Below are 10,000 nucleotides of genomic sequence, written 5' to 3' on the forward strand. Positions count from 1 at the left end.
TCTGTGTAGATCCGGGACTCGAGCTGTAACTACGAGGCTTTTATGAACATCTTGAAGCTGACAGACAGAGTGTCTGAACTGGAGGCTGTTAAAGACAAGGCCCTGGAGGAACTACAGTACCTACGATCACTGGACACCGCAGGAGACGGTACATACACAGAGAGACACACACACACACACACACACACACACAGAGAGCAACATGCATGACCCCACACTTAACAAAGTATACATAAAATCCTGAAAATCTAAAATATTCATTTTTCGCTTAACTCTCCTCTCCATATCCCACTCTCCCTATCCTCCTCCTTCCTCCATTTCTTTCTCTCTCTGGCTTTCAGATATCAATGTAATAAAGAACCAGATCAACAGTCTGATGTTTGTGAAGAAGGTCTGTGAGACCAGGATACAGAGGCTACAGTCTGGGAAGGTAAGAGAGTCAGCCGTAACGCGTACTAAACCCCCTCTCGTACTCTCTCAATTTCACTTGTTCTCACCTTTTCTCTGTCTGTTTCCATCTGTGTACTGTAGGAGGTGGATGCTCTGAAACTAGCGACAAACTTGGGCAAGCTGTGTATTATACCACTGGAACACATTCTGGTACACAACATCGCCCTGCAGTTCTTCATGGGTTAGTACCACACACAACACTGGCTCTGTCCTGACATGCAAACAAGTACAGTTATTTTGCCTGACAAGATGGCTACAAAGTAACAACCCACACCTGACTCTGACCTTTGACCTCTACCCTCTCCTGAAGACTTCATGCTGGGGTCCAGGAAAAGCTGTTCTTCTGGCTGAAAGTGAAGGGCTACAGAGTAACAGCTGAGCCTGACCTCTAAGCTTTGACCTCTACCCTCTCCTATAGACTACATGCTGGGGGCTGGGGCCCAGGCAGAGCTGTTCTTCTGGCTGACAGTGGAGGGCTACAGAGTAACAGCCCAGCAACAACTCGAGGTGATGGAGGGATGGCAGAAGGATGGAAAGAAGGGAGGAGACACTACAGGACTGCTGAAGGCTGCAGCACTAGGGGTGTATGAACAGTACTTATCTGATAAGGTAACACACACACACTTTTACTTAACCTCTCTAGGGTCGGGGGACGAAATCGTCCCACCTACTCAACAGCCAGTTGAATCCCGTGGCGCGTTATTCAAATACCTTAGAAATGCTATTACTTCAATTTCTCAAACATATGACTATTTTACACCATTTTAAAGACAAGACTCTCGTTAATCTAACCACACTGTCCGATTTCAAAAAGGCTTTACAACGAAAGCAAAACATTAGATTATGTCAGCAGAGTACCCAGCCAGAAATAATCAGACACCCATTTTTCAAGCTAGCATATAATGTCACATAAACCCAAACCACAGCTAAATGCAGCACTAACCTTTGATCTTCATCAGATGGCAACCCTAGGACATTATGTTATACAATACATGCATGTTTTGTTCAATCAAGTTCATATTTATATCAAAAAACAGCTTTTTACATTAGCATGTGACGTTCAGAACTAGCATACCCCCCGCAAACTTCCGGTGAATTTACTAAATTACTCACGATAAACGTTCACAAAAAACATAACAATTATTTTAGGAATTATAGATACAGAACTCCTCTATGCACTCGCTATGTCCGATTTTAAAATAGCTTTTCGGTGAAAGCACATTTTGCAATATTCTCAGTAGATAGCCCGGCATCACAGGGCTAGCTATTTAGACACCCACCAAGTTTAGCACTCACCAAAATCAGATTTACTATAAGAAAAATGTTATTACCTTTGCTGTCTTCGTCAGAATGCACTCCCAGGACGTCTACTTCAATAACAAATGTTGGTTTGGTTCAAAATAATCCATAGTTATGTTCAAATATCCTCTGTTTTGTTTGTGCGTTCAAGACACTATCCGAATGGTAAAGAAGGGTGACGCGCACGACGCATTTCGTGACAAAAGAATTCTAAATATTCCATTACCGTACTTCGAAGCATGTCAACCGCTGTTTAAAATCAATTTTTATGCCATTTTTCTCGTAAAAAAGCGATAATATTCCGACCGGGAATCTGTGTTTAGGTTCAAAGATGATAGAAAATAAAAACATGGGGTCGACTCGTGCACGCGCCTCAGTCTCATTGTCCTCTGATAGAGCACTTGCCAAAAGCGCTAATGTGTTTCAGCCTGGGGCTGGAATTACATCATTCAGCTTTTTCCCGCCTTCTGAGAGCCTATGGGAGCCGTAGGAAGTGTCACGTTATAGCAAAGATCCTCAGTCTTCAATAAACAGAGTCAAGAAGCTCAAGGAATGGTCAGAGAGGGCACTTCCTGTAAGGAATCTTCTCAGGTTTTTGCCTGCCATATGAGTTCTGTTATACTCACAGACACCATTCAAACAGTTTTAGAAACTTTAGGGTGTTTTCTATCCAAAGCCAATAATTATATGCATATTCTAGTTTCTGGGCAGTAGTAATAACCAGATTAAATCGGGTACGTTTTTTATCCGGCCGTGTAAATACTGCCCTCTACCCCCAACAGGTTAAAGGGATATTTCGCGATTTTAGCAATGAGGCCGTTGGTGCAATAGTCAGTATTGGATAGAACGTTGCGTCCCTGACCGGCTGGGGGGAAAACAACATGTGGTTACCCCATTGTTTTAGTCAATTACAAAACTACATTTAAGAAAAGGACAACATGTCTAAAGATTACTTTTCAACATTGCTTGCTCCCTAGAGTTCTCACTCCCTCATGCGCCTTTTCATGCTGGTGTTAACAGCAGAGTGAGTGAGTAGCTAGCCAAGACCAACAACACAAACAGACTATACAAGTAATGAGTGGAGTTACAAAGGCCCTGTACTAAACAAGTTAAAAGTCTTACCTGTGATTAAATGTTTTCCACACACATTAGCTACATGTAGTCTACATGTATACCGGCTTCCCCACATTTCCCACTCTACGTCGCTCAGTAGCCTGAAGTCACAGGGCTCTTCTCCCAGGCTCTATTTCCCTACGTGGGAGCGTTGCAAACCGTAGGTTGGGATTTCTGACCTGGTTACATGTACATTGAACAACACAGCTTCTTTTCAGCATGTTTTGTTATTTCTGTATATCAAGAAATCAACTGCGAAGTTTTTCCTCTTACATTAGGGGTCAATAGAAAATAATGTCGTTTTGGTCGAGGGAATTCCTTATTATGTGAATACCGACTGGGGCTGTGGTCGAGGGAATTCCTTATTATGTGAATACCGACTGGGGCTGTGGTCGAGGGAATTCCTTATTATGTGAATACCGACTGGGGCTGTGGTCGAGGGAATTCCTTATTATGTGAATACCGACTGGGGCTGTGGTCGAGGGAATTCCTTATTATGTGAATACCGACTGGGGCTGTGGTCGAGGGAATTCCTTATTATGTGAATACCGACTGGGGCTGTGGGTCGAGGAAATTCCTTATTATGTGAATACCGACTGGGACTATGGGTCAAGGGAATTCCTTATTATGTGAATACCGACTGGGACTATGGCTGGAAGTCGATGGGATACCCATAGACTTCCAGCCATTGAGCTAACTTCTTTCAAACTGCACACAGAGACATACAAATGGTATCCATGAGTTCCTCTGTCTCTGGGGAAGTAAAGGGACTCATTGGCAAAATCCTGAAGTATCACTTAAAAACACTAATTTTCTCTCAATTGTATAATCTCTCTTCCTCTCTCTCCAGGCGTCCCCCAGGGTGCAGGTAGATGAGGCGTCTGTTCTCAAACTGGGAGAGAACCTACAGAAGGACAGTGACCCCACGCCAGAGATATTCGACGACATCCAGAGAAAGGTGGGTTTGTGTTTGAATGATCTATTTTTATCAGACTATCAACTGTAACAGCTACTGTAACCAGCATCTCTGAGATATTGGAGACCTTTGTACTTAATGTTTCATTGTCAATCCAAATAAAGTATTCACGTGTTCTGACGTGTGTGCGTGCCCGTGTGTGCGTGCCCGTGCGTGTGTGTGTTGCAGGTGTATGACATGATGCTTCGTGATGACAGGTACTACCCGTCGTTCAGACAGAGTCCTCTCTACGTCAGGATGTTAGCTGAGCTGGACATGCTGAAAGAACCCTCTTATAGAGGATCAGATGACGGAGATGGAGGTTAGTACAGCTTCTGTCTACGTTGTTAGCATAGCTTAACCCTGGGGTGTTACAATCAATTCCTGGAGGGCCGAGTGTCTGTGGGTTTTCACTTCTCCCTTGTACTTGAATAATCAATTAAGGTCATTGATCAGCTTCCCTCACCTGGTTGCCTAGGTTTTAATTGGACAAAAATATTTAAAAAATGAACACAGCCCCCCAGAAATTGAGTTTCTCCATGACTGTGAAGAGTAAATGTTGTCCTATATCAACTCAATTCAAGGGGCTTTATTGACATGGGAAACATATGTTTACATTGCCAAAGCAAGTGAAATAGATAATAAACAGAAGTGAAAAAATCTATAAAAAATTAACAGTAAACATTACACTCACAGAAGTTACAAAAGAATAAAGACATTTAAAATGTCATATGTCTATATATACTGTCGTGGAAATTCTACACATGAAACACTCAAAGTCAATCTTAAATGAATCATTCTTTATTATCAGCTCGCTTGAGAGGTTCTAACCAACTCAATGCACCAAGTACATCAGGAGCTCTACCGGGGCAGTCCCGTTGGATATCTTATATACTGGTTACAGACACGTTACGTAGTCATGGTTCATAGGGTTGGTTCTGGCATGTGTCTGGCACCGTCTCCTATCTTAACTTATGGAACATATTCTGGCCGTTCTGGCAGATGGTCCAACAGAGGATTTAATGACCCCCCCATCTTTACCAAGCACAGGCAGGAACCAAGGATTATTTATGATACTAAGACAAGATGAACATTTTCAAGGCTGTCTCTTCACAAGATAACATTTTCCACCACAATACAGTGTTGTAACGATGTGCAAATAGTAAAAAAGGGGAAATAAATAAACATAAATATTGGTTGTATTTACAGTGGTGTTTGTTCTTCACTGGTTGCCCTTTTCTTGTGGCAACAAGTCACAAATCTTGCTGCTGTGATGACACACTGTGGTATTTCACCCAGTAGATATGGGAGTTTACAAAATTGGGGTTGTTTTCAAATCTTTGTGGGTCTGTGTAATCTGAGGGAAATATGTGTTTCTAATATGGTCATACATTTGGCAGGAGGTTAGGAAGTGCAGCTCAGTTTCCACCTCATTTTGTGGGCAGTGTGCACATTGCCTGTCTTCTCTTGAGAGCCAGGTCTACCTTTCTCAATAGCAAGGCTATGATCACTGAGTCTGTACATAGTCAAAGATTTCCTTAAATTTGGGTCAGTCACAGTGGTCAGGTATTCTGCCACTTTGTACTCTCTGTTTAGGGTCAAATAGCATTCTAGTTTGCTCAGTTATTTTGTAAATTCTTTCCAATGTGTCAAGTAATTAATTATCCTTTTGTTTTCTCTTGATTTGGTTGGGTCTAATTGTGTTGCTGTCCTGGGGCTCTGTGGGGTCTGTTTGTGTTTGTGAACAGAGCCCCAGGACCAGCTTGCTAAGGGGACTCTTCTCCAGGTTTATCTCTCTGTAGGTGATGGCTTTGTTATGGAAGGTTTGGGAATCACTTCCTTTTAGGTGGTGGAATTTAACGTCTCTTTTCTGGATTTTGATAATTAGTGGTTATCCACCTAATTCTGCTCTGCATGCATTATTTGGTGGTTTAAGTTGTACACAGAGGATATTTTTGCATAATTCTACATACAGTCACTCAATTTGGTGTTTGTCCCATTTTGTGAATTCTTGTTTGGTACCTTTAACTCAGCTTCCTTTCTTTTTCTCCCTCTCTTCCTCTTCAGAATCGTTCAACGGTTCTCCAACAGGAAGCATTAATCTGGTAAGTCCTGGTCAGCCCCTGAGACACCAGTTATCATTAACTACAGCCAGTCATAGTACTGTTACAACAGGTTTTACTGAACCACTGCTGATGTTAACTACCCTGCTGTAGACTTGTTAACATTTAACACCAGTTAGTTTTACTGCAGAGGTCACAGTAGCAGGCAGTATCGCTGCTGTTGATTGGCCGTTAGTACAGGGATTAACAGTATCACAGGTGTTGATTGGATGTTAGTCCGAAGATTGGCAGTATCTCTGGTTCTGATTGGTTGTTTCTCTCTCCTCTGTTTATAGTCTCTGGATGACCTGTCGAACTCCTGCCATGATGACAATATACAGCTACACGCCTTCATCTCTGATACAGGTGGACACACACACACACACACCACACACACACACACATACACACACGTGATATAATCTCCAGTCAGATGAGTGTATTGTAGTATGATTTATTATAAGCTAGTGTGTTACTGAAAGTAAACCAGCTATCCATGTTCTCTCACTTGCATGTGTGACTACTGACCACTAATGAGGTTTCATTTAGAGATGTGTGTGTACGACTGTGGTAGCCTTAAAACCGTTCCCCTGTCAAAATGCAAAAAACTCAGACTGTCACTATTCCATCACTTTCACCATGTCAGTATTCCATCACTTTCACCATGTCAGTATTCCATCACCATGTCAGTATTCCTTCACCATGTCAGTATTCCATCACCATGTCAGTATTCCTTCACCATGTCAGTATTCCATCACCATGTCAGTATTCCTTCACCATGTCAGTATTCCATCACCATGTCAGTATTCCTTCACCATGTCAGTATTCCATCACCATGTCAGTATTCCATCACCATGTCAGTATTCCTTCACCATGTCAGTATTCCATCACCATGTCACTATTCCTTCACCATGTCAGTATTCCTTCACCATGTCAGTATTCCTTCACCATGTCAGTATTCCTTCACCATGTCAGTATTCCTTCACCATGTCAGTATTCCATCACCATGTCAGTATTCCATCACCATGTCAGTATTCCATCACCATGTCAGTATTCCTTCACCATGTCAGTATTCCATCACCATGTCAGTATTCCATCACCATGTCAGTATTCCTTCACCATGTCAGTATTCCATCACCATGTCACTATTCCATCACCATGTCAGTATTCCTTCACCATGTCAGTATTCCTTCACCATGTCAGTATTCCTTCACCATGTCAGTATTCCTTCACCTTCACCATGTCAGTATTCCTTCACCATGTCAGTATTCCTTCACCTTCACCATGTCAGTATTCCTTCACCATGTCAGTATTCCTTCACCATGTCACTATTCCTTCACCATGTCAGTATTCCTTCACCATGTCACTATTCCATCACCATGTCAGTATTCCTTCACCATGTCAGTATTCCTTCACCATGTCAGTATTCCTTCACCATGTCAGTATTCCTTCACCATGTCAGTATTCCATCACCATGTCAGTATTCCTTCACCATGTCAGTATTCCTTCACCATGTCAGTATTCCTTCACCATGTCAGTATTCCATCACCATGTCAGTATTCCATCACCATGTCAGTATTCCTTCACCATGTCAGTATTCCATCACCATGTCAGTATTCCTTCACCATGTCAGTATTCCATCACCATGTCAGTATTCCTTCACCATGTCAGTATTCCTTCACCATGTCAGTATTCCATCACCATGTCAGTATTCCTTCACCATGTCAGTATTCCTTCACCATGTCAGTATTCCATCACCATGTCACTATTCCTTCACCATGTCACTATTCCATCACCATGTCACTATTCCATCACCATGTCAGTATTCCTTCACCATGTCAGTATTCCTTCACCTTCACCATGTCAGTATTCCTTCACCATGTCAGTATTCCTTCACCTTCACCATGTCAGTATTCCTTCACCATGTCAGTATTCCTTCACCTTCACCATGTCAGTATTCCTTCACCGTGTCAGTATTCCATCACCTTCACCATGTCAGTATTCCTTCACCATGTCAGTATTCCATCACCATGTCAGTATTCCATCACCTTCACCATGTCAGTATTCCTTCACCATGTCAGTATTCCTTCACCATGTCAGTATTCCTTCACCATGTCAGTATTCCATCACCATGTCAGTATTCCATCACCTTGACCATGTCCGTATTCCATCACCATGTCAGTATTCCATCACCTTCACCATGTCAGTATTCCATCACCTTCACCATGTCAGTATTCCTTCACCATGTCAGTATTCCATCACCTTCACCATGTCAGTATTCCTTCACCATGTCAGTATTCCTTCACCATGTCAGTATTCCATCACCTTCACCATGTCAGTATTCCTTCACCATGTCAGTATTCCTTCACCATGTCAGTATTCCATCACCATGTCAGTATTCCATCACCATGTCAGTATTCCATCACCATGTCACTATTCCATCACCATGTCAGTATTCCTTCACCTTCACCATGTCAGTATTCCATCACCATGTCAGTATTCCTTCACCATGTCAGTATTCCATCACCATGTCAGTATTCCATCACCATGTCAGTATTCCATCACCATGTCACTATTCCATCACCATGTCAGTATTCCTTCACCTTCACCATGTCAGTATTCCTTCACCTTCACCATGTCAGTATTCCATCACCTTCACCATGTCACTATTCCTTCACCATGTCAGTATTCCTTCACCATGTCAGTATTCCATCACCATGTCAGTATTCCTTCACCATGTCAGTATTCCTTCACCATGTCAGTATTCCTTCACCATGTCAGTATTCCTTCACCATGTCAGTATTCCTTCACCATGTCAGTATTCCTTCACCATGTCAGTATTCCTTCACCTTCACCATGTCAGTATTCCTTCACCATGTCAGTATTCCTTCACCATGTCAGTATTCCATCACCATGTCAGTATTCCTTCACCATGTCAGTATTCCATCACCATGTCAGTATTCCATCACCATGTCAGTATTCCTTCACCATGTCAGTATTCCATCACCATGTCAGTATTCCTTCACCATGTCAGTATTCCATCACCATGTCACTATTCCTTCACCATGTCAGTATTCCATCACCATGTCAGTATTCCTTCACCATGTCAGTATTCCATCACCATGTCAGTATTCCTTCACCATGTCAGTATTCCTTCACCATGTCAGTATTCCTTCACCATGTCAGTATTCCATCACCATGTCAGTATTCCTTCACCATGTCAGTATTCCATCACCATGTCAGTATTCCATCACCATGTCAGTATTCCTTCACCATGTCAGTATTCCTTCACCATGTCAGTATTCCTTCACCATGTCAGTATTCCTTCACCATGTCAGTATTCCTTCACCTTCACCATGTCAGTATTCCTTCACCATGTCAGTATTCCATCACCATGTCAGTATTCCTTCACCATGTCAGTATTCCTTCACCATGTCAGTATTCCTTCACCATGTCAGTATTCCTTCACCTTCACCATGTCAGTATTCCTTCACCATGTCAGTATTCCATCACCATGTCAGTATTCCTTCACCATGTCAGTATTCCTTCACCATGTCAGTATTCCTTCACCATGTCAGTATTCCTTCACCTTCACCATGTCAGTATTCCTTCACCATGTCAGTATTCCTTCACCTTCACCATGTCAGTATTCCTTCACCATGTCAGTATTCCTTCACCTTCACCATGTCAGTATTCCTTCACCATGTCAGTATTCCTTCACCTTCACCATGTCAGTATTCCTTCACCATGTCAGTATTCCTTCACCTTCACCATGTCAGTATTCCTTCACCATGTCAGTATTCCTTCACCTTCACCATGTCAGTATTCCTTCACCATGTCAGTATTCCTTCACCATGTCAGTATTCCTTCACCTTCACCATGTCAGTATTCCTTCACCGTGTCAGTATTCCATCACCATGTCAGTATTCCTTCACCATGTCAGTATTCCTTCCCCTTCACCATGTCAGTATTCCTTCACCGTGTCAGTATTCCTTCACCCACCATGTCTTCTGCTTTTCCTTTTTCTCTTCCTTTCACTTCTCTTGTTTTTCCTTCCTCTATCTCACTACCCACGGCACCC

General features: G+C 42.5%; 1 protein-coding gene across 4 annotated transcripts in view; it reads left to right on the forward strand.

Moving 5' to 3' along the window:
• LOC106570616 (sorting nexin-13) overlaps window positions 1–10,000 on the forward strand; it is a 70,062-nt gene that overhangs the window by 41,542 nt on the left and 18,520 nt on the right. For all 4 annotated transcript variants that reach the window (XM_045694954.1, XM_045694955.1, XM_045694957.1 and 1 more), the window contains 8 exons: window positions 10–148; window positions 342–430; window positions 532–631; window positions 869–1,059; window positions 3,713–3,820; window positions 4,007–4,139; window positions 5,885–5,922; window positions 6,216–6,285. In XM_045694954.1, the coding sequence (XP_045550910.1) occupies window positions 10–148; window positions 342–430; window positions 532–631; window positions 869–1,059; window positions 3,713–3,820; window positions 4,007–4,139; window positions 5,885–5,922; window positions 6,216–6,285 (868 nt within the window). The remainder of the gene's footprint in view (window positions 1–9; window positions 149–341; window positions 431–531; window positions 632–868; window positions 1,060–3,712; window positions 3,821–4,006; window positions 4,140–5,884; window positions 5,923–6,215; window positions 6,286–10,000) is intronic.

The sequence above is a fragment of the Salmo salar genome, chromosome ssa14, assembly GCF_905237065.1.
Source record: "Salmo salar chromosome ssa14, Ssal_v3.1, whole genome shotgun sequence".
Taxonomy (NCBI): domain Eukaryota; kingdom Metazoa; phylum Chordata; class Actinopteri; order Salmoniformes; family Salmonidae; genus Salmo; species Salmo salar.